Genomic DNA, 24718 nt, shown 5'->3' on the forward strand with positions numbered 1-24718 from the left:
TTCCCAGTTACACAGTAATGGCATCAAGAATTAACTCAAGGAGAAGGAACCAACATTTGGAGAATTGAGTAAGTAGTTCATTACCAGACACTTTTATCCATTCTACAGTACAATCCATAAATTCCATGAAAAAAAAAAAAACATAAGTTGTGGTTGCCAGATATTTATTGTTAAATAGCTATATTTAGCTGAAATTATGCTAATATCCAATGACTAAAATCAGTTTTTTAAAAACCTTTATAATATATTGACATCCACCTTGGTAAAAAGAAAGTCACATGATGAATCAAAGTTCAACGTTCATCATAAGTAGCTTTTCCAAGGTAAATACTAATATATAGAAGGTGCATGCAGTGTCATGCACATGAATACAAAACACTATCATGGACACATGTAACCCTAAAATAAAGCAATAAACATTAATTTAACAACATAAAATGTAACATAAATCCCTAATGCACATAACTTATATCTAAAAGCTAATTAGAAACATAAATATTAAAATGAAAAACAAACAAATGTAGTGTAACAGAATGCTGGGAATGTCACATTACGTTTTATTTACTGTAAAATATAAGATGACTTGGTTCTTTTTCCACTTCCAAAAACTGTACATTTAAAAGTGATTTACTGTAAAATTACATAAAATGTCCCATCAGATCTATTACAGTTTTTCATATAGAGTAAGGGAACTTACCGTTAACCAATTTTTACAGTCTCTTATTGTCACAACAATTGAGCGATTAAATTACTGTGCATTTACATGAAGTTGAACTCAGCTTTGAGGCATAGCTAAAGGTCACTCATGTTGTCTTAAAACCACCCACTCTTATTGAAAAAGAATTATTTCAGGTCACATTGTCATTGATAATCGTTGTCAGTGTGTACGCCGCTTCACATGAATATTTAGCCTGGACCTCAAGGGCACAATGGTGATCAGGTCATAGCTCACACACTGCTGGGATTGAACCAGTAACCTTCCAATCACCAGCCCTGAGCTTCCTATTATGCCACACCAAATAAACATGATGTGTCCAAGAAAGACGAGTAGGAGAGTAAGAACATCTCAAGTCTGCAGTGAAAGAGGATATGGGAGAAATATTGGTTGACTTTGCCCTTGTCCTCTCACTGACAAACTGCTGGCCTGCTAACCTACTTTACTAGTCTATTCCCAGCATCAGACACTGCGGAGAAGACCTCAAACACACACAACATGTTACGCATAGCTATTTGAGTACATGGTCAAGCTGGTCTTTTAAATTTTTTTAACAAAAAGACCACATAAACATTGGACGTTTGACCATATAAGATTTTCTTTACTTTTTTCGAAAGTGCTTCATGGGAGGGGACAGATCCTGAGATCTATTTTGGCGTGATTTGCTGGTCACAATTCGTTGATTGGATAAGAATTCTCTGCAAAATCATAATGTAGTTCATCCCCAGGAATTCCGCAGTTAAACAACTTATTTTTTAAGTAAATTAAATAATGTGGGCTGATAGCTTCAACAAAATCTTATACGTAAGGGGTAATGTACATCCAGCCAGTTGTTATCGTAAAATAAACCCCCAGCAGGAGTCTCGAATCACACTGAAGGTTTTTTTTTTTTGCAATAACAACCAGTTAGATGGACATTATCCCGCTTATTACATGGCGACTTGCCACATAAGTAAGTAAATGTAAATGGACACAAAATATTGATATGAGTTTAAATATTTTATCAGCTCAATAAATGCAAAGCTTCCACGAAAGCAAAAAAGTTCCTAGAAGCTATGAGCCAAGACAAACCAACAAGCATTAATAATGATTGGGGTCTGAAATACAGATTGCGAGAAGAAAAAGGTTTTAAAATCTTACAATCCATTACAGTGCACAAAAGTCCTCTATTTTATTTTACAGTAAATTCAGTTGATATTACTGGGCCGTAAAATACACCAGCTGTGTTTGAATGAAACGAGAGAGAGCGCTTCCGCGGTGTGATACGAGATACATTAAAAGAAGCGCCGGCCTTAAATACCCAGACGAGTGTCATTATAGAGCGTTGGTTTTGACGATGGTTATTATCAGAGAATAAATGACCTCGGAATGTTGTGATAAAAGGAAGAGGTGTGTGTTGTCTGTTAATTTGTAACACTACCTTGTCTAGAGCCTCCCGATCGGCCAAGTCTTGAACCGCTAGCAGGTTAATGCTGGAGAGAGGGAGAGAAAAACAAGGCATGTGAGACCACTAGTATATCAACATAATTGAATATTTAGTCAACCAAATTAACAATAAGAATAGATTGCATCTACAAACAGATCAATAACGTCTTCAACTGCATCATTTAAATCCGCCGGCTAGCACTTTTACCTCCTGCTGTGCGCCGGATCCCTTCAGCATAAATGATATATCTTGCAAACACAAGAACAAACTCAAGGTGACGACAGTGGAGGTAATGGCATAGCTCTTTCACTGCAGAGTTGATGTTTACAGCCCTAATAACCACTGAGCCGTTTGTTTTCGAAGGTAATTCTCCTGGTTATTTCTCAAACAATATAATACAGCAAACAGCAGATGGTTCTTCCAGTAATAATTACTCAAACACACAAGCAAAAATGTCAAAGCTGTGCTTTTCATTAAACAAGTGTTGGAAGTTAAGATGGCATATTATAAACTGCCACACACGTACATGCGAAATTGGTGGGACCAAAAGTAAAATTGTGAGAATCTGTGAGAACGTCAGGTTTTTTTTTTTTCATGCCATTTGGATTAGACAGCACTTCCAGGACAAACTTCGGCCTTCAACTGCACTTTTGTTCTATTTTTACCAAAAGTGTTGAATTTTTCCAATGTTATAATACTGTTCCAATTGCAACTTATGCGGTCAGCATAAGATGTATTTCTATATCAGCATATAGACATATTTTAAGGCCAAAACCCAGAAATAAGTTGCATTTTAGCACGTTTTATTCTACGGCATAAAATACATCAGTAATACTGCCTTGTGATTTTTTTAAATCCTTTTCCAGGACAGTGTTATTTCGATATTAATTATTTACTATTATAGCATTTATCAATATTTTGAAGAAATTGTTTACATTTTAATTTTAGATAATAAAGGAACTGAACTAAAAATAAATTGTCCACTAAACCATCATTCACTTTAACTGCTTTGCCTACCACTCATGAATATTCATGAGCAGATGGCACGACCGACTGGAATTCGGCTCATGGTGGATACCCAAGATTCGGGCACGCACACACGATTCAGGTCCACTGACACTGGCACAATATTAATGACATGCTGGTCAAATTTATAAGACGTAGTCTAAACATTATTTGTATATTATATTTTATTCCAACGGATATAACTGCAGTGCCTAACTTCATTTAGACCTCTTCTGAGCTCCCGGTCTCTCTCTACAGGGATGTATATCTACACTGGAGCCATTTAGAACTTCAAATTGGAGCCACAAAGTTGACATGAACTAGAAGAGCTCAGAGATCAACAATAAACACAAATCAATGATACTGTACTGTACTGTCAGGAGGCACAGAACACTCCTGCAGGCTTTCCCAGAGTTCACTGCATTCACTGTCACAGCAATTCATTATCAAATACAAGTGCAACATTTATCCTAAAGCTGAAGCGTTTCATTTTTTCGATGTTAAAACACTGTTCCAATCGCAACTTATGCAGTCAGCATAAGGTCTTAAATAAGGTCTGTGGTTATCACAAGTTAAAAATATTTCACATTTTATTTAACGGCATGAAATACATCAGTAATCCCGCCTTGTGATTTTTTAAAATCTAAAACCCCATTCAGTTATACAAATGTGGACGTGCACATTCAAGCATTTCATACAGTGAGCTTAAACATAACGCTCTTTTACAGCAGATTTAGTTCACACACAACTGACAGTCGTGACCTAAATGATTTTCATTTACAAATGGTATTAGTAACTTACTTTTCATGGTATCAGAGGCGCGCACTCAAGCTCCAGGGATCTTGCCTCATTTTAAGTCAGACTTGTGAATTCAGTGAATTGTTAACGGGAGACTCACTCTGAACACATAATAGAATCAAGTGAGTTGTTGAATCGAGAACGGATGCAATCGGATCGGTGCGATTCATGAATGAATCGTTCAGTGCCGATTAAATGAAAAGAAACAGCTCGTTCACTATTCGGACAGCGCTATCGCATCACTGAACGGGTGACGATTTCTTCAATTCAAAACTAAGCAGATGTAGTGGAGTAAAAAGTACAATATTATGCTTTGGAATGTAGTGAAGTAAAAGTTTCCCAAAATAAAAATACTCCGATAAAGTACAGATACTTGAAAAATGTACTTAAGTACAGTAACAAAGACAAAATACTTCTTCACTTTCCACTACTGTCAATTTACAGCACTTTATCTCTGATAATACTCTCCTAAAATTGTCCTGGTCTAGAGTTACAAGTACAGTTGCAGTGACTGATCAAGAAAGAGAAACAGAGAAAATAAAGCAATACGGCAGGAGAGAGTCCATCTTTATTCTCCAGCCAATGCTGGAGCTAATAACTCAGATCCTGTTTTGAGAACAAACAGTCAGAAAGACAACACCCAGTTCCCTCATAGGTGAGCACATGGTGTCTGTGTGTGTGTTTGTTTTGCTATCCCGGTGGGGACTTTAACCTGAATGCACACAGACTCATGGGGACACTAAATTGAGGCTTATAAAACATACATAATGAGCTTTTTTGAAAATGTAAAAATGCAGAAAGTTTTCTGTGATGGGTAGATTTAGGGGTAGGGTTAGTGGAAGTGATCCCCACAAAGATAGCGAACCAGACGTGTACGTGTGTGTGTGTGTGTGTGTGTGTGTGTTCATTTGATTATGTGGTATTTATGTGTGTTATAAACTCTATGATCTTTTCAAACCTTGACCAGTTATCAAAACTCGGATCAATAAACTTTAACTTTGAAAACAAAGCAGCTGCTCACTCATAAAATAATAATAATAAAATCTCATAAATCTCATAAACATTGATGGACATTAAGCAGTAAAATGATTATATAACAACATTTTCAATGATCATGAACCATCATGTGTACAAGGCATCAACTTTTTTTTACGGTCTATACGACTCTGAGGAGGGAGTGAATGCCTACAGTATGAATTCAACAATTTTCTGATTTTATTTTTGATTTAGTAAAATGACTTGATTTTTGTTTGCACAACACAATTGTTTGTTTGTCATAACTTGTCTGTTGATAATATAGGAGTGGTGTACCTTTTCAGCCAAATACAGCCATGTTATAAAACAAAAATCCATGCATTTAGCATTTTATTTTTTCCTCAGAATTGTTCATTTAAAATAATTTGTTACATTGTTAATGATTTATGGATCATGAACTACAGTAACAATTAAATTTGCAGCATTTATTAGTCTAGATTAATGTACATTTAAAAAAATAGTACATCTTTAACATTTCAAGTTGTATAAATTCACATTAATGTATTATGAACAAAAGTATATCATATGTATATGGACATTAACCAAGATTAATGAATGGTAAAGGTACTGTTTATCTTTAGTTAGCGATTCATGTTAGTTATTGCATTAAATAATGTTAATGTACTATATAACATCATTATACAAAGTGCTACCATGGCAATGTTCCTATCACCTAAAATCATTTAGTTTTATTTATTTTTTTAAACCCACATCAGATAAATTGAAGAACAGTGACAACTGACAAGCAGAATAAAACAAAGACAATTGAGTTTGATGAAATTATGCTGCCAAACCTCTCATTCAAATGTAATCACAATTATATCACAATTCCAAACAGATTCTTGAGATTTTAGCCAGATAATGGAGAACATGATGTTTATTGGTGGATAACCAGAATAGTGTGTTTCCCTGCAGAGGTCAAACCCCAGTGATTCATGTTACTTCTCTGCTTAACTTGGGCTGTATTACTGTATGATAATCTACAGTATATTCTCTTTCCATGCCAGTTGAGTCATTTGTTCCCTCACATAATTCTTCATCTTGTTTGTGGTCTTGTTGCATATCAACTACTGCATTCTATTCAACTCAGAGAGTCAGAATTTCCAGTTTCCTACTCGGAAAAGTGCAATAGAGCGCCACTTGGCATTAGTGCACAATCTGATGTGCACGTGTATGACATCATGCGGACACGGTGGCACACAAAGCAAGTTACACAGTTAATGGTAAACTATCCCTTTTAAGCAAATAAAATGTATCAATGAGTTGCAGTTCTTATGATGATAAAAATCTGTTTAACAAACATCTGCGCAAAACTTTGTAAATGACCTTCTCTGTCGGTATAATCGGTCACCTTTACAACAGAAGAATCTACAATCTATTCAATAAGAGTTGCATATATTTTTCTTAAATATTCCTCAGTCTTTCTTACAGCATTTGTTAATCGACATGCAAAAACCTCTTGTTCCAAAGTTATTGGGTTTAATTCTGACAGCATGCAGTGCCTGTTTGTTGACCAGCATCTTTGCCCGTTCGGTCAAAGTGACGTAATAAGGAGGAAATGGGAAATTCGAAAGCATTGTTTCTCATTTCACAAATTCACATGCAAAGAAGGTGTTTACATAGAAGCAAAACTCCTCTCATTCGATTCAAAAGGTCTGAGAGCGGGTGGCTCATGGTCATGTAAAACTACTCAGATTCTTATTTAAATTAAAATGAAAAGAATGTTCTCTTGTAGAATGATGCAGTCACAGTTCTGAGCAGTGCTATTATTGCTAAAAAAAAACAAAAAAAAATGTAATATTGAAAATTGAAATTAAATATTTATAAACTTAAAAACGAATACTTAACCCTCTGGGGACCAGAGTGTTTTTGGGGCCCTTGGGATGTTTTGACATGCACTGACATTTGTGCTTTTTTCAGTTATTTATTAACATGTTAATGGCAAAGGTGTAAATTCACTCTATATAGCACAAACTTGGCTACCATGATATCTGAGCAACATGTATGTACATGTTTGTATTTTTAATAGAATAATGTTTATGCGTGGTTATTGAAAAAAATAAAAATGAAAGTTGCTGAAATAAGACCACAAAACACATATTGATTATTTCTTCACAAGACTTTTGAAAATTGTATCACATAGCCTAGAATATTTGCTCCAAAACTATGTGAGAATCATCCTGACTACTCATTCAGATAAGTCAATAAAGTCTTTTACATTTTTAATGACGTGTTTTGTTTGAGAAAGCTTTATGCAGGAGGCGTGATCTCTCATTAATATGTGTGGCATTCCACACCTGAGAAAAACAAAGACCCTCCCCATAATGGCCCTATTAGGTGCTATCAGGCCATATCATTACAGGAGCCTTGCACAAAGAATGAGGAGATTTAAAAAAGAATGGCTTTTAGATTGTTTGGATTTATATAAGGAAAATACAGGGTGCATACGTCTGGACACTTCTATAAACACCCTTCACCATATAGACATGGTTTTATTTCAGTTCAAAGTTCAAAGTTAGAGTTGGAAACATCTTGAAAAGAAAATTGTCTTTCTCCACAAATGTCTTAGTTTGATCATACATATTTCAAAGTTGAGGATTCATTATTTTGATATAGCTTGAACAAACACTATAACATCTTAGTTTTAGTTTATTGACAAAACATACTATATATTTAACATATGAGCAGAAACTCCTAAAAAAAGCTTATTTGATGTCTATTTTAGAGTAAAAACTTTATCCAAAACGAGTCAACGAAATGTTGTCTGTTATTTAGTCTGTAACAGTGCGTATCTGTGCGTTCATTCATTCATTCATTCATTCACACACACACACAAACATGATTCACATTTTTAAACAGTATGCTATTTTTCCGTTTACAGACACTACGTTATTCTATATCGCGATTAGAACAAAGCACTTGCAAAAAACACTTACTTCTCAGCTGAATCTGTTCATCCTCGAAGTGAAAATAAACCCAGTGGTAAATGTCCCAGGATTGTTCCTCATATAGCCGCGCAAGACGACAGTAGATTAATCTGACTAAAAAAGAATGTGTGTTTTCAGAGTTGATGGGCGTTAACGCGTCTCAATGTGTTGCTTCACATATTTGCGTTTGAATAGCGCGTGCTCTCACGTCTCTCTTTTTATATAGATGACATAAACGGAGAATATTAATTTTAGTTTTGAATCGGATCATTTAAAAGTACAAACTCAAATGATTTAAAAGATATATTGCTTATGGCTGGGTGAATAGTATTAGCTGAGTTGTGTTGAAGATTAGAGACGTGCTCCAGAAAAAAAGTTCACGGTGACTGAGGCAGAACGCACACCCTGTTTATTTTCTTTATTTTACAAAAGCACAATATTTTATTTCGATTGTATGTGCGCACATAAAAAAGTAGACATTTACCAGATTATTTTTTCATATTTCTTAACTCTATATGAACAGAAATGATGGTAGTACTTTAAGTCTATTTTTCTGCTATGTGGAAAAAAAACGAGCAAAACGCGCCGGCGCGTTTCTGGTCCCCAGAGGGTTAAACAAAAATTAGAACTGTTGCTTTTGGTGAATAAAATTTCATTTCTTAAAAAGTTGAAGTGCTAAAACTGTCAAAATAAATTTTAAATGAATGAAAAAACAAAAACTAATTACAAATGACAAATGCTTATAGCAAAATTACTCAAATGTAACAAACTGATTTTTAAAAATAAATATAATATATAAATAGTACTAAAATGAAACTGGTTCTGAGCTGGTCTTGTTCGGCCAGTTTGTCATCCAAGCCTTCCAACACATTCTGTTTTCTTGAGTCTTTATTTACATATATTGCCAAATTAGAATATTTTCACATGAGCAAACAACACTGTTCCTCAAATCTTTGCATGTTATAGACCGGGTCAAAGGTTACCCGTGGTTGTGTGCAGCATACAGCGCAACAGCCTGGTCCTAATCAAACAGTACGATGCTATTTCAAGTGTACAGTATGTAAAGCTGTACAACATAAAACCTCAAACCAGAACTCAGAAGACTTTGGTAAACCCAGAGACATTATAAAAAATTGAGAGATCACTAGTCGTTTTCAACGGCGACCTATTTGTGTTGTATAATCTGTCAGATAAACCCACCAATCAGTCAGTAATGACTTTATTTTTTACTGAGGCTCTAAAGTGATTAGTCACATGGTATTTCTGCGTCAGGTGATTGACTCAAAATCCTGTATGGGAAAGACGGCAGATTCCAGAGCAATTTTTTCCAAGGGTTCCTATACCAGTCGAGCAACTGCCATTGAGAAAGAATGGTAATGTAATGTTAACGGATAGCTTTCAGTTTCTCCAGGTATTATAGACCATTCTCAAGACTACAAGTATAACCGAAGCTGCAAATAAACTGCTCAGTGCTAATACAACAGTAGTGACAGTTCAATCAATAAGAGCACGACTCAGACAAGGTTCAACTCTGTCAAAATGTAACTGGTGAGTCTGCAGTTCCTAACGTGTTTGGCAGTTCATTACAGTACTAAAGGAAAAGTATGGAAAAAGTCCCATAGACACACACACACACACACACCAACAAATAGGTCTACACATCCTGTCACATTGTGTCACTTCTAGAACTTGTTTTTATAATAATGCTGCTAAGCCGTTTTGTGTCAGCAGAAATGGAAAGGTTTCCAGAGAATTGAAAATGATGACTTTGATCCTGTGTGTGTGACCCTGAGGTCAGTCTTGGAAATAAATCAACAGCAACTGCTTCTTTCACACAGTCTCTCATCCTCGTCAAACTCTCCACAACCCAAACATGTCATTGTCAACACCTTGTTTTTGTTGCAAGGAAAGAAACCTTTCGAAACCCAATTTATTTTGCAATAAAAATGAAAGCTCTTGCAAAACTCACTGTGACACTCAACATCCTATGTAGTGCGGCAGGGCCTGAATGTTGGTGCAAGATTGTGGGTATTGCACATCATTTTACTATTTCCCGCAGGTTCCGCACTTATAATGCAGGAAATTCCCGCAAACATTTATTCACTATAGGGTGGTAGGTTGAATGAGAACATTAAAACACACAGATTGTCAGATCAAATCCGTCATTTGAAAACTATGCGAGACGTAATTTCACAAACCAGCTACCGCGTCCCTCTTTTACTTGCGATTGATTTAAAACCATTTAGTAGCCGCACATAAAGCCACCTCTCAAACAGCTTGCGAGTACCAAATTGAGTTCTTTTTCGCAGATTATTGCACTTAATCACATACTCACAAAATGTCAAAATGCCCGCCTTGGTGAGTATTCACGTAAAAACAGTTGCCGTCGGCAACATTTTTTTTATCATATTCAGTGAAATCGACACTATAATCTGACAGAACAACATAAATAAAGTGGTTTTAGAAAAAAACCCGAGCTTCTAACTCCACCTGGAGCGTGTTATTTGTTTTGCAAAAATCCACCGCTCCCGGTTCATCATGTCCAATCAGCGTAGGGGGGTGTGAGATCTGACTGTCAATCACAGATCGGGCACACGCCACCCCTCGCGCACGTTACAATCACATGCACACGCCTGAAGTTCACGCAGTAACGAAGAGTGATGGCGGAAAATCAAGTAAGCTCATTTAGAGTATAAATGACGTTAGCAATTGCAATCTATCGGTAGATTATCCAGGACAGCATACCTCCCAGTGTTGCCAACTATTTTCAAAGGAAAGTAGCTAAGGCCTTCCCTAAAAGTCGCTAAATGTCGCTAGATGACGTCATACGTCAATTAGCATATTAGGGACGTCATCGCGTCGTACTTGCGTTCTGTCAGCCTAGTGCGTTTTCTCTCTAAATGAATGCTCTATTCAATATAATATAGCCGAATGTCAAATAAAGCTGTTCTCATTTCCTATTTTTTTGTTGTCAGACAATTGAACGAGTAGCTATAATATAGTGAGTGATTAAATTTTTTATAGGCCTATGTGTAGTTAGGGAACCGCATGAACTAAGCTCTGTGAAAGTGAGTGTTACAAGTAATAAGCACAAGAAAATAAATAAAATTAAAATGGTCAAACTAAATTCTTTAAATATAAAACAAAAGAAAAGCAGATAAGTGATAAGTCCATGGAAAAACACTGCTCATTCGCGTCTGTCAGCAGCCGTGCGCTCCTCTCAGCCATTCCCTGAACAGGAGAGACGCAGCTAGAGAGAGTGACGACAGGGAGAAAGCAAGACCTCGCGCTCGCAGGACAGTACTGGCAACATTTGGAGGTTACTGAGGTTTGTCCAAAAAGTTGCTAAAATTGTCGCTAGTGGCTTTTTGTAAAAATGTCGCTAAAGGGGTCTGAAAAGTCGCTAAAAATAGCGACAAAGGCGCTAAGTTGGCAACACTGATACCTCCAAATACTCCATGGTGTTGATGGATGCTGATGAGACGGGCGCGTTCCAGGGCTCTCAAGTTTTGAAGACGGGTAAGAGTGACACCCAGCCGACGGGGGGTTGGATACATTTTTGTCATTGGTTGTTGCGTTAAATCTTACCCAGATACAATAGTGCTATTTTCTGATTGGCTATTGTGTAGCTCGACGAACAACACCAGAGGAAACGCGCTTGATTCATGCCGGTTCCACAGTGAGAGCGGCGCGGCCAGAGCTTTGGGCGCTGCGGCATATTAAATATTACAAATAGTTTTTCAGCGTGAGAAATACAATGTGTGGCGGGAGAGCGTGACCAAAGACCGAAATTAGTGACTGTCACGCTCAATGCGTGACACTTGAGAGTCCTGGCGTTCACTGAAAATCTGGTGCACACGCACTGACGAGCATGAACTCGGTGGGAGGGTATCCGTTGATAGTGGGGGAGGGGCATGAGAGTTGTAAACATTCAAAATTTTCCTAAATCCACTCAATCTGCCAGACTTGCCGACTGCAGCTTTAAGTGGTCATAAACAGTTGAAAAAGAAAACGCATGTGAACAGACAGGATATTGGATCCGAGCTCTTAAAGTGGCAGCAGCCTAATATACCTGCTGTTGTCAGTGTCAATAATGTTAATCAAACAACAAAAGACAAAGAGAAAATCACTCACTGCTCTTGACTGAATAACTTTTGTAACTTTAGTTGTAAGGATTAACCTGTATTTCATTTATTCATGTGTTATTTTACTTACATTGATTACTTTATTTACATTTCTGTACCTGAATTAGGGTTGTCAAATGTACTGGTACTAAAAAAAAAGAAATAAAATTGGCGGAACCAGCATTTCGGCAGTACTGGTAGTACAGAGTACCGGGGTATATTTGGTCCACGCTCATAGATGCTGCTTTCAAAAATAAAAAATAGTTACAACTACAGAATAAAAGAGCTTTCAAAAAAAAAAAAGCATAAACTGAAAGAGGAGAAAGCAGAATTAAGACAAATGAGGAGCTTTTGCACAGGCAAGCACCATTCTTTTGCTCCAATAAATATAGTTTCAGTCTGATATTCCAGTCAAACCAAAATTACACATTCAGGACATGAGATTAGAGATCTGAAACTGTCTTTTTGTAGATAGGTCATCATAATGTAGTACAGCACCATGGAGACTAAACATGTGACGTGTGCCACACTCACAAAGTTGACAGATTAGTCAGATGAGTCGGATTGTGTGTCTTGGTTCGTGTACAGTGAGGTTACTACAGGCCGTCTCTGCGTACACTTTTGCACGAACTATAGTAACCTCTGATAAAGCAGTCTGATGGCTTCCTCCACCCTGTGTGTTTAAGAGACGAGATTTGTTACAGCATTTCAAGCACCGTGGGTTTCAATGTGTCCTTTTACCCTGATAACAGATCAGACGTCTACCAGGTAGCGTTTTATTTACAAAAACAACCCAAACTGGAGACCATATAAGTATACCTAAAGGAGTTTGTTGTGTTACACAGCAGTAGTGAGCACACTGGCGGCTGACTCAGTTGTGATGACTGGAGACGAGTGGCATTGGGTGACCTGTAGTGACTCCTAGATAGAGATGTTTGTCTGAGATGTTTACACATAACTTAAAGTATTAAGCTTTGGTGCCAGTTGGCTATAAACATGAATGATATTGCAAATCATGCAGCTTGTTGAGAAGAGTTGGGCTACTACTTTTCTACGCAATGTGTACTAAATGTTTTTTTATTTTAATATATTTTAAAATGCAATTTATTTCTGCTGGTGGCAAAGCAAAATTTTCATCAGCCAATTCTTCAGTGAAACATAATCCTTTAGAAATCATTCACAAAATGTCGATTTCTGCTCAAGAAACATATCTTATTGTTATTAAAGGTGGGGTAAGCAATATTTCAAAAACACTGTTGGACATGTTGATATTTGAAATCAACCCAAACAAACACACCCATCTCCTCATCCGCCTCAAAAATAGGGGTGGGAATCTCTAGGCACCTCACGATTCGATTCGATTCGATTACGATTCAGAGGGCTGCGATGCGATGATAAAACGATTCTCGATGCATCTTTTTTTTTTCTATAGAGATTTTCTTTTTTCTCACTGTGTGACTACTTGGTACTTTTAAAGCAAAGTATTTCTAATGATCCATAATGAATTTACTTCCAAAATATTTTATTAATTAAACAAATGGAAGTGATTTGGCAATACATTTTACGATAGAGTTTGTAATTTTCTTTGCCTATTCCGAATTGGGTGGAAGCTTTTAAGGTTGTCCTGGTTTCCACATCAGCGCTGTTTGATCTGACATGGTTTATAACAGAATTCTGCGCCGAATTTGAATGCTTCCAATTAGATTTGATGTTTCTCGTATGTAACAGAAGTAGCTCTTATCAATTGGACAACATGGTGGTCGCACCAGTGTAACCTCTTATCGCCCATTTGGTCGCAGTCTGGAGCCCTACTTGCATAATGTGTGGCTCTTATCCAGGTCCTTTTTCTCTTCAACTTCATAGAAGCCAAAGTTATGCTAGATTATAACGCAGAGGGTGCCGGTCGGATTTCTCACTCAACCATCATGCGTCTCTGTTATGTGCACAGCTGCACGGAGACTGCCTTTTGCGTTCCGTCAACATTACGTTATCAATTAACATTTTAAAAAATGGATTTTTGACATTTGTGATTCGATTCAGAATCAGAATCGTCCACATCGCGATGCATCTTAAGAATCGATTTTTTCTCCCACCCCAACTCAAAAACTCACCTTTCAATCCTAAATGGTCTCAAACCTCGCAGCCGTTTATCATAGCAAAAGCACAACAAAATAATGCTTCAGGAAAAATAATGCGCAGATGATGAACAAATGACAAGGAAGCACAAAAAAATGAACGTACAGTACACAAAAATAATTACAAACCAGAGTTTGTTGTTAGTTGACAACAGCGCAGCAACTCCAGACAAATAATTACACCCAAATCCAGTGTTTCTCACGTGTGTAGCGGAATCAAACCAACGTCCGTGTCTGTTTTCAGGCCTTCCCGCTTAGCTCTCTCCAGCGCTGGAAAGCTTTCTAATTTTAGCCCGGGTCGGGTCCTAAAGCTCGAACTTTCCCAGTCATAACCCTTAATTTTCCAGTGATTTCTTCTGAGCTTTTCTCTTTTTACCAAGTGTAAAAATGTGACGATGCCAGAATTTCCCTTTAGCATTTTGAGCGTTGTTGAACGGATTCTTAAACACCTCTGATTGGCCATTGTGTTCACGCACTCAACATATATGTCTGTGATTGGCCTGCTTTCAAATGCTCCCGTGTGTATCTGTGTAAGAGCTTGCCGTTCGGTGAAGACATGTTTTTAAAGCGTTGATCATTGTAGCCAATCACAGACATATACAGATACTGACTGGTTTTCGGACCCCCCCTCGGACCATCCCCAATACAGTAAAATTGCACATTTTAGAGTGGCTTTTTATTGTGGCCAGCCTAAGGCACACCTGTGCAATAATAATGCTGTCTAATCAGCATCTTGATATGCCACACCTGTGAGGTGGATGGATTATCTCGGCAAAGGAGAAGTGCTCACTAACACAGATTTAGACAGATTTGTGAATAATATTTGAGAGAAATAGGCCTTTTGTGTACATAGAAAAAGTCTTAGATCTTTGAGTTCAGCTCATGAAAAATGGGGGCAAAAAACAAAAGTGTTGCGTTTATAATTTTGTTCAGTGTATGTTGAGAGCGTCAACATAATGGCCAATCAGAGGTTTTTAAGAATCAGTTCAACAGCGCTCAAAATGCTAGAGGGAAATGCTGGTGTCGTCACATTTTTTAAATTTCAGTACCCACTTGGTGCCAAAGTTCACTTCACTTTTAACAACACTAGTTCAACACAGTCTCCTTTCTGTTTTTTCCTCGACACATTCATAAACATTACGTTTGCCGGTGCGCAGTGGCAAGCTTTATGCGTGTGCTTGAGCACTTCATTTATATGAATAAACATGTGATTAGTTGATTATTGGCTTAAATTAATGAATACTAGTCGACTAGACAAATCTTTAGTCGGGGGCAGCCCTATACATTATAAATGTCACTTTTTTAATCAATTTAATGCATCCTTGTTGAATAAAAGTATTCATTTCTTTCAAACAACAACAAAAAAATCTTACTGACCCCAAACTTTCCATGCTGATGTAGCAGCAAACTATTGTGGAGAACATTTGACCATTTAATGTAATATTTTGGGGAATGGCAATGGCAAGAAAACTCATGACATCCCTTATGACCTTCACTTATCCGTTCAAAAGGCCTTCCCCAAATCCAATCAGACAGTAAAGTGAGTTTTCATGGTTATCTATTTGACTTAATAGGTCAAAGCACCAGAAAGGTTGTATAGATTCTCAAGATTCTTAAGGGATTTCATACATTAATAGAACGTATATTTATCAACCGACACTTTTGCTGTAAATCATTATACTATTGGTAACAATATTTATTCCAATTCATGTTAAATCTAACGTCTTCTCCCTCCAATCATTGTTCTTTCACTAGAGACCTGGATTTTCCACAGACAGCAGAAAAGTGGTTACCCAGAGTCATGTGTGCAGTGGACTGTAGTTGCTGCAGAAATAAACATCTGATAGGACGTTTGATTTAGGGATTTGAGAAAGTAGTCATTTCCTATTCAAGGTTAGTTTGGATCCAACTGAATTTTTTATACAGTTTTATTGACATTACAACCCATCTTTTGTGAGTTCTCAAAAGATGGAATTTGTAAGTTTATTCCAGCAACACCTAAGTCAATCAACAGTGATAAACCAACCTTGAGAGATTCTTGTTGCAGTTTTGCAAGCTGGTGAGTTTTTAAATGCCGCAATATGCTGGTGCATCAAAAAAAAAAAATTATAACAGCAATACTAGTTAAGTATCTGCATATGACCTTGTGTGGTAGAATCAGGTTCTGTAGAACAGCGTTTCCCAACCTTTTTTGCCCTATGTGTAAGGCTAAAATACCTCTTCATCACACTGTTATTTTAGTATTATTTAACTATTGTATTTATTAATAGTTTGAATGAGGTTTTATTCTTATATTTTCATTTGTTTTTACTTTCATTTGTTGTTTTATCGTTATGTACTTCTGTCATTTTTATTAGTTTACGTTGTTTTTTATTTCTATTTGGCTTTAATTTATTTTTATTAATTTATTTCAATTGCTTTATTTCTAATTTTCACTTAGTTTTTTCATCTAAAAATTTGTTATTTCAATCACCAAAAACATTTTTAAGGGGTTATGACATGACAAATCATATCCTTGTTAAAAACCTTGATCTTTTGACATATAAGAGGTATTTGTACCATTAAAACATCCTGCAAGTTTCATAGCTTAAAACGTCCTTGTTATAAACAAAGCGTTTATTTAACCAAGCTCCAAAAACAGCTTGTTTGGATATTGTGTGATTTGTGACGTCACACAGGCAAATACATTTGCATATACCTGCCTCCAGTGCAAGACAATGGTTTTATATCATTGCACCATAGGCCCCGCCCACTGGAGTTCAGTCACCTAATGACTGACACTTGTCTAAAGATGCGACTGATGCGTCTCATCAAAAGCAAATAGAACCCATTACAATTACCGACACGGTCTACACTGGATGGATACTCAGGGCCGTCGCTAGTGGGGTGAAAGGTGGTGACAATTATAGGGGCCCCCGCTGCCCAGGGGGCCCACAAAATCCAGCAGTTATACTATTTAGGCCCCTGTAGTATGAATAATTCTAATATTTATATTAGTTGTATGCCTGAGATTTAAATGAAAACCACAAAAACGTGCAATTTGGGTAAATATTTTTCCAAATATCTGCTTCTCTTACCTCCATAAAAATGGTTTAGTCCGACCTAAAGTATTTATTAATTATTCAGTCAGAGTCAGTGACAAACATCAGATGGACCCAATACAATTGTAAGTCCCGCCCAGCTCGTGAACAGAACCAATCAGAGTTGAGGCGGCAGCCTAAGGTTAACGATGAACTTGGTGGAAGAGCAGGAGACTGACTGACTGAAAAATATGAAGAAGACTGAAGAAAACATAAATCAGGGAACCAGAAATGCCAGGAAAAGACGGAGAGGGAGGCAAGGAGAGTGGTTGTATCCCAGTCGATCAAGACGTTCTTAAAGACCGGTTATATATTGTTATTTCGCTGGGAATTAGAAAAAATTAGAAAGTCTGCCGTGTACAGTCATTTTTTATTATCGGTGCGCGCCACAATCGACCGAATGATTACGTGGTCTAAATTCCTGTCTTTTTACACTATTATTACTAGAGTTTTAAAAAAAATACACGAGTCACGGCGCATTGCATTATGCATCTGACCTGCCGGCTGATGATATTTAAAACATCGAGAAAACACGAATACTGCACTTGGATGAATAAATGTATTCGCTTTATTTAATAATATTACCAATTCCATATTATCTTTATTAAAAAATAAGACAATGAATGGTTTTATTTTTTTAATTAGACTGCATTCTTGTCAATTTCTAAATGTTTACTTTTTGATTTATGAATTATAACAGACTGATGGGGAAAAAAAATTATTACGTTTTAAAAATTGGTTTTATTATTATTTAACAATTTCTTGCTTTTTTGTTAGTTTTTATTAGTTGTAATTTTTATATAAACATTTAACTTTTAAAATAAAGGTTTTACAACAACATCACCATCTTCTGTTATGTGGGCCTCCATGTTCATCTATTGTACAGTATATGATATTGGTGGAGGGTGGTGGGGGCCCACATCAATATTTTTTCAGGGGGACCCGAATCCTCTAGCTACGGCCCTGGATACAGTATACAGATGCCTGTTCACTTTCTGACGCACTCCATGTGCTTGAGTCTGCCGACAAGAGGACAAACGGAAGAGGAAAATGAAGCGTAAAATGAAGCATTTGCCGTTTAAACAGCTTATTTGCTCATTTCTGTAGAGACTTCAGAAGGAAACCAGCATCAGGAGTAGGTGGATGGTTTATTTTTAATGCCATCCTGGTTTGGGACGGAGGATTATGTGTTTGTTCTAGGGGTGGTGAAAAAAATCGATTATTGATTAATCGCGAGTATGTTATGGACAAGTATGAATCGATTATTAAATTTTCAAAAATCGATTTTTTATTATTTAAAAAAAAATTTTTTTGCATTATTTTATTTTGTAAAAAATGTTATACCGGAAGTTGAACGTCACGAACGCGCCCAGTTCCAATTAGCAAGCGCGTGTAACGGCAGCCAGAGCGAGTGAGAGCAGGTGTGTAAAATGGAAGAACCAGGAACGAGCAACCAACCGATCCACCCAGCTCCATCTGGGCTCAAAGCAAGAGTGTGGATTCATTTTGGTTTTCATGGCAGGAGCTCTAAACATGTTGATAGAACGCATGCCGTCTGTCAACATTGCCACACTAAAGTGTTTAGTACAACTTGATTACTCACAAGTTAGTGTTTTGCATTTTGTCACTGTGTTCTACAGTACAGTATATAAGCTGAAGCTACAGTAAGTTGTTCAAAAATTTTCATTTTGTCTTCTTAATGATTAAATTGGACAATTTTCTTCTAGAAAGACAAGGTGTTCAGGTGGAGAAAAAACTCTCTTTACCTTGACATGTTTCGACTGCAACCTGCAGTCTTCCTCCACCTGAACAACACCTTGTTTTTCTAGAAGAAAATTGTCCAATTTCTACAGTATGTTGGTTCTGATCTTTTATCTTCTGATTTCTACAGTATGTTGGTTCTGATCTGTATCTTTTCTGATCTTTCCTAAAGGAAATAAGCCTTCCATTTATTTGTTATTGTTTAGTTCAACTTGATGAGTCACAACACAATGTGATGTATTCATTTCTGTGTTCTACAGAACATAAGCTACATACAAATAATTGTGAAGTTATAACTACACGACACAGAAAGTGCTTTGAGTTTTTGTTACTCAATAAAAGAGTTAAGTAATTCAGCAGCTGATATTTTTTAATACTGCAATCACTTTGTAGTGTATTTTCGTTTACTGTTGTGAAATGGAAAATCAATAATCGCTAATCGAGAATCGTTAATAATCGAAAATCGACTGTAATCGAATCGGGACTTCAATAATCGTAATCGAATCGAATCGGGAAATCAGACAGATTAACCACCCCTAGTTTGTTCTGAGAATTTTTCCTGCAAATTGTTTTGTAAACGAGGCACAGTGTAATGGAGAGTTTGCAAAGTACTTTTGCTGACAGATGAAGCAGTCAGCTGTATTGGATCTGACAGCAGCTGTCACAAACTGTCAGTAAACGATTTCATAATGCTATGTCTGTAAATTATGCTTTTATAGGGATAATGTTTTTTAAACTCAAGAAGAATTAGTGAGTGGGCGTTGATACTGTTTCCTATGCAATGATATTAACCAATCATAACAGTGGCCATTTAATGACTTAAAGCTGCAGTAGGGAGTTTTGAGAAAACGTTGACTTAGCCTGAAAATTTGAACAAGCACAACTTACAGGTCCCACCCCCTTGCTCTCTGCTGCGCTACAGCCCTCCCTCCACAGCTCGTCCTCCACAGCGGAGCCTGTCGTGAACGCGCAGGCTAGTAAACAGGGCCACCGATGACAGCGGATAAAAAGTTATATGGCACATTCACTAATAGGGACTAAACGTCAATAATATGCTTTACATTGACTATGGCCAGCCCATACTTTGACTACAAACTTGGTCCTCAAATCATTATGTATTTTGCAATAGCCTACATGTAACTTTATAACGTTGCACTCTTTCTATAAGTTATAAATAGCTAGTAAGATAACGTTAATATAACGGTCACTAACGTTACAGTATGTAAGTAATTATTCTAGCGATATATAATGCTAGATAAGGTGTGCTAGTACATTATTTCAGCAACATGACAAGCCAGTGAATTAGCAGGTTTCAATTGTTGCTTAGCAGAGTGCGTGACATTTTATCTACATGTTATGCGGCTAGAGTTTTGACACCGAGTCAATGGGCTCTGTGTAATTCTTTCTTTTTCGCTTGTTTATCGTCATCAGTCTTTTTCCTTTTACCTCTTTGTTTTATTAGCAGGTGTCACTCGAGAATTGGCAGTTTAGGTTGTTTCTCCGTCAAAAGCACAGCTGCAGCACGCCGGCAATCTTGAGTTTGAACGACGGCTCGCGCTGTGCAAGAGAGGGGTGTGATCAGCACGTACACGAGCGTGATTGACACTGCTAAGACACTCCTCCTGGTTCTGATTGGTTGTTTCTGACCGGGAGCGTGTATTTCTGCAAATGGCAATAGGACCACTGGGAGGAGCCAGATGAGCTTGATTTTTACACAGATTATCTGTCTCATATTCTACTGTCAGGACATAATGACAGTTTTAGCAAATACATTTTTTCAAAAGTTACCTACAGCAGCTTTAAGGCTTAAAGAAGACACCGTAATTAAAGCCCCCTCAGACAGACCTTTTCCACAAATATATTTGTATTTTTGTGCAAAAAACTATTAACATTATGAGTGAACCTCAAGAACTTATTAAAATAGAAAAATCCATGTTGTGACCCCTTTAATAGTTTTAGTTAATGATATAAAAAAATAACTGATAGTTGTTTATGTAGTCAAGTAGCACATACGTTTTGCTACCATTGCTATCTACACAATTTACTCACATTTAGATTTTTTTGTTTAAAAAGAAAATGAGCAAACATTAACAATCAGAACTAATAATTTTAATTTATTAATGAAACAATGCAAAATCTAAATCTTTCCAAATGCATTTAGAACATATTACATGAGCCTCTTGGTTGAGAATCACTCCTTTATAGGACGGTTGCATTATGCATTGCTGTAACAGTGTACAGCTTTCAGCACTGATGTAATTCATAACACTAACACTATACTCTCCCTGCCGATACTACTACTATTTCAAACCCCTTCAACACACACACACACACACACACACACACACACACACACACACACACACACACAGACACACAGACACACAGACACACAGACACAGACACACAGACACAGACACACACACACACACACACACACACACACACACACACACTAAAGATTATATAACAACAACCCTCCCCGAGTCATGACAAGAATGAGGGCATGTACCTCAGCAACACCCTGAGTGAATTAGCCTACAGTATGTGTGTGTGCATGCCATGGACCATAAAACAACCAACAGAACAGTACAAACATTTATCTTCTAGAATTGATAAAACATAATAAAACATGGGCAGTGCTGATGAATTCTAACGTGTGCAGTCAGATTATCATGAACATCCACTAAAGACCTCAGTGCCTAGCATTGCAACACAGGCCAGCTGGACTGCCTATATCCACTACAGTACAGCAATAACCTGACACACTGTTTCTTCCCTTGCAAAAAACAAAGTATGTGATTTGAGAATAAAAACATCATCAGAGGTCGTAACGCTTCACAATTTTTTTTCAGACCATACAGAGCAAATGCAAAAAAGAAAAAAGAAACCAAAAGTTCATTTTTCTTTCTTTATTTACTGGTTACTTCTTCAATGGATAATTGCCTTTTTCTGTTCTTTTTTAATTGTGACTTGAGAAATTATCATTTGAATAAATTAAATCTAACCAAATTTCTATTTTTCATATTGATTTTAATAACTTTAATGTTTTTCAGTGTACTAAATAATCAATGACTCAGATTGGAGGCACAAAAAAAATTGATCGTGACGGGACATACCTAGTTAAAAGGTCTGTAAACAGGTCCAAATGTCCAAATACCTTTACAAAGAAGTACTGTGATGCTACGAGGGAGTGGTGATGGTATCAGATAATAATAATACCATGGTCTTTTAATATGTAACTGTACTGATTGATTACCATACTCATGTACCATGTTGTTTGCATGGTACTCAATGTTCCTTAAAAAAAAAACACACACAGACCATGTTCAAAACACATTGTGCGTGTCCGAAAAAACATATGTGTGTACTCCAAGTCCAAGGTATTTGGATGGTGCACATCTAAAAACATGGTATTACCATGGAACATGCCCACAAGGTATTGTCATGGTAGAGTGTCAAAATATGATTAAACGATGGTACAAAAATATTGTATCATGACTCTTAAAGGGAGGCTACTTCAAAGAATATTAAGGTAGTGTCAAAAATTATGATATTACTTGTCTAAAAAAGGCATTAGTGTTGTAACTTAATAGTTTACTCACTCATTTTCTAGTAGGGTCATACAGACGACCTCTTTGACCCCAGGGTTGTTGGCCTTCTCACTGGAGCATCGCTGCAGGTTCCAGGTGGCCACTCGCACCACGGGCTTTCCATCACGCGTGCCCGCTGGAGGCTCCACGCAGGGCCGGACAGATGTGACGAGCGGCGGTCCTCCGAGCGGAACGTCCATCTCATCGCTGCGAACACTGAAGGACGTGGGGCTCGGGTGCGTGAACCCTCCGTTCGTGTTCGTTGAATGAGTCCTGGACCGCTCCACGAACACCTGGAAACGGATCCGGTCCAGCAAGGATGAATTTATGTTGGCCACTTTGACCAGGTCTTCGATGCTTCTGAACGGGCCGTGCACGGAACGGAACTCTACGACGTTCTTGGCGATTTTCTCGGTGATGCCGCGGACGCTCATGAGCTGCGGCGGCGTGGCCGTGTTTATGTTCACGCCGGTGCACGGCAGGTGCTCGTGCTCTTTGCGCAGAGATGAAGGAGAGTGATTAGACGAGCTGTTCTTGCTCGACACGCAGATCTCTAGTTTAATCGCCTCTAGTTTAGTTGCACCGACTCCTCTGACTAACGCCAGGTCTTCTACTTTCTTGAATCCGCCGATGCATTCCCGGTACTCCACGATGTTCTGAGCCACCCCGCGGTTCACGCCCGGCAGAGTCATGAGCTCCTCCTCGGTCGCGGTGTTGATGTTCAGGCGCTCCTGATTCACTAGTATGTGGCTGAAGTTGCATGCCGCGCTGAACTTGCGTTTGCCCTGGCAGAAATCCGTGGGGTCCTTGGGAATGGACCGGTGGCATCCGAGATTCCCACCCATGTGTCTCGGTGATTCAGTTCGGAATCTGAGAATGAAACCCGTCCGAGTCCGGATGGCACATATACTAATTTTGATATTTGAACTTGATATTTAAAGCTATAAATTCTTTAACGACTTCTCGTTCAACATACACGAACATATATCGCTGTAATCTCTCTTATCTGTGTCAGACCTTGCAGAATTCCCCGTGTTTTCTCAGTCTCGGAGCAGAAGCGTCCATGTCAACGCACATCCAGGCAGACAGAACTGAAGTGAACCCTAGCGCGGTTTCTATGTCGTGCTGTCCGATTCGCTCTTTTGAACCTGAACCGATTCTTTTTAATGATTCGATCGAATCAATTTAAGAAGGATTCATGAATCACTGAACTCTAAATGCCAGTAAAGTGGACACGATAACTATTACTATAATAATCGTTCTAATTCTAAGAAAATACGGAAGTGCGCAAACGACAGCTATAACTACACAGAGGAACTATTTCGTTGGAATTACTTTCAGAACGATTTTTACAGCTTTTGAACGATAAAAACATTGACAATCTGCCAATCAGAATCCACGACAAAACTGCACCGCGCTTTTAATTACCAGAATGTTATCTTTAGTTATCGAACTTCTTGGTGTGAACTTTCTGAGAAAACTAAAGGAACCGTGATCAACAACATGGTAGGAATAGGATAATAGCCTACTTGGCAAACGTACACACACACACACACACACACACACACACACAAGCAGAGTCATATAATCAAACTGGAGCATTTAGACTTGCACACACAATATAATTAGAATGTATGCACACACACACACACACACACACACACACACACACACAGTGATAGGCTAAGCGCTTTGGAGCGATGACTCAACGGAACAGCTTGTTCGAACCAATCGACTCTCTAAAGTGAATCGCACTTCCCAAAGCTATTTCAAAGCACTCATCAAACCTGATGGGGGTGTTTCCTGCTGTCTTTATTATTGGTCATTGTCTGTGACTCTCCCAATATGACACTTGATAGAGACACGGAGCTATTGTGATCGTTTGATCCCTCGTGAACATGTTGTTCATATTTATTGTAGGCTGTAGGCTAAGCAGTAGAATTGTAAAATTAAGACTAAGTACACCAAATCTGAGCTTAAATATCCATTCTAAAAGGTTTATGTTTAAATTATGTTTTGAAAATTGTCTAAAAACTGAATGAAAGATCTTGTATGTATGTCAGGAGAGATGACAACTATTTATATAGGCCTTTCTTTAAAACCTTGGCCTTTAAAACTT

At 37.6% G+C, this 24718-nt stretch overlaps 1 protein-coding gene across 1 annotated transcript in view; it reads right to left on the minus strand.

The window, feature by feature from the left end:
* The window catches only part of eepd1 (endonuclease/exonuclease/phosphatase family domain containing 1), a 33723-nt gene extending 10063 nt beyond the window's left edge, over nucleotides 1–23660 (minus strand). The window contains exons 1-2 of the mRNA XM_056254577.1: nucleotides 22612–23660; nucleotides 2136–2187 (exon numbers count right to left, since the gene is read on the minus strand). Of these exons, the coding sequence (XP_056110552.1) occupies nucleotides 2136–2187; nucleotides 22612–23444 (885 nt within the window). The 5' untranslated portion in view covers nucleotides 23445–23660. The remainder of the gene's footprint in view (nucleotides 1–2135; nucleotides 2188–22611) is intronic.
* Nucleotides 23661–24718: the final 1058 nt, after the last annotated feature.

The sequence above is a fragment of the Rhinichthys klamathensis genome, unplaced genomic scaffold (assembly GCF_029890125.1).
Source record: "Rhinichthys klamathensis goyatoka isolate OS25496 unplaced genomic scaffold, OSU_Roscu_1.1 h1tg000111l_1, whole genome shotgun sequence".
Taxonomy (NCBI): Eukaryota; Metazoa; Chordata; class Actinopteri; order Cypriniformes; family Leuciscidae; genus Rhinichthys; species Rhinichthys klamathensis.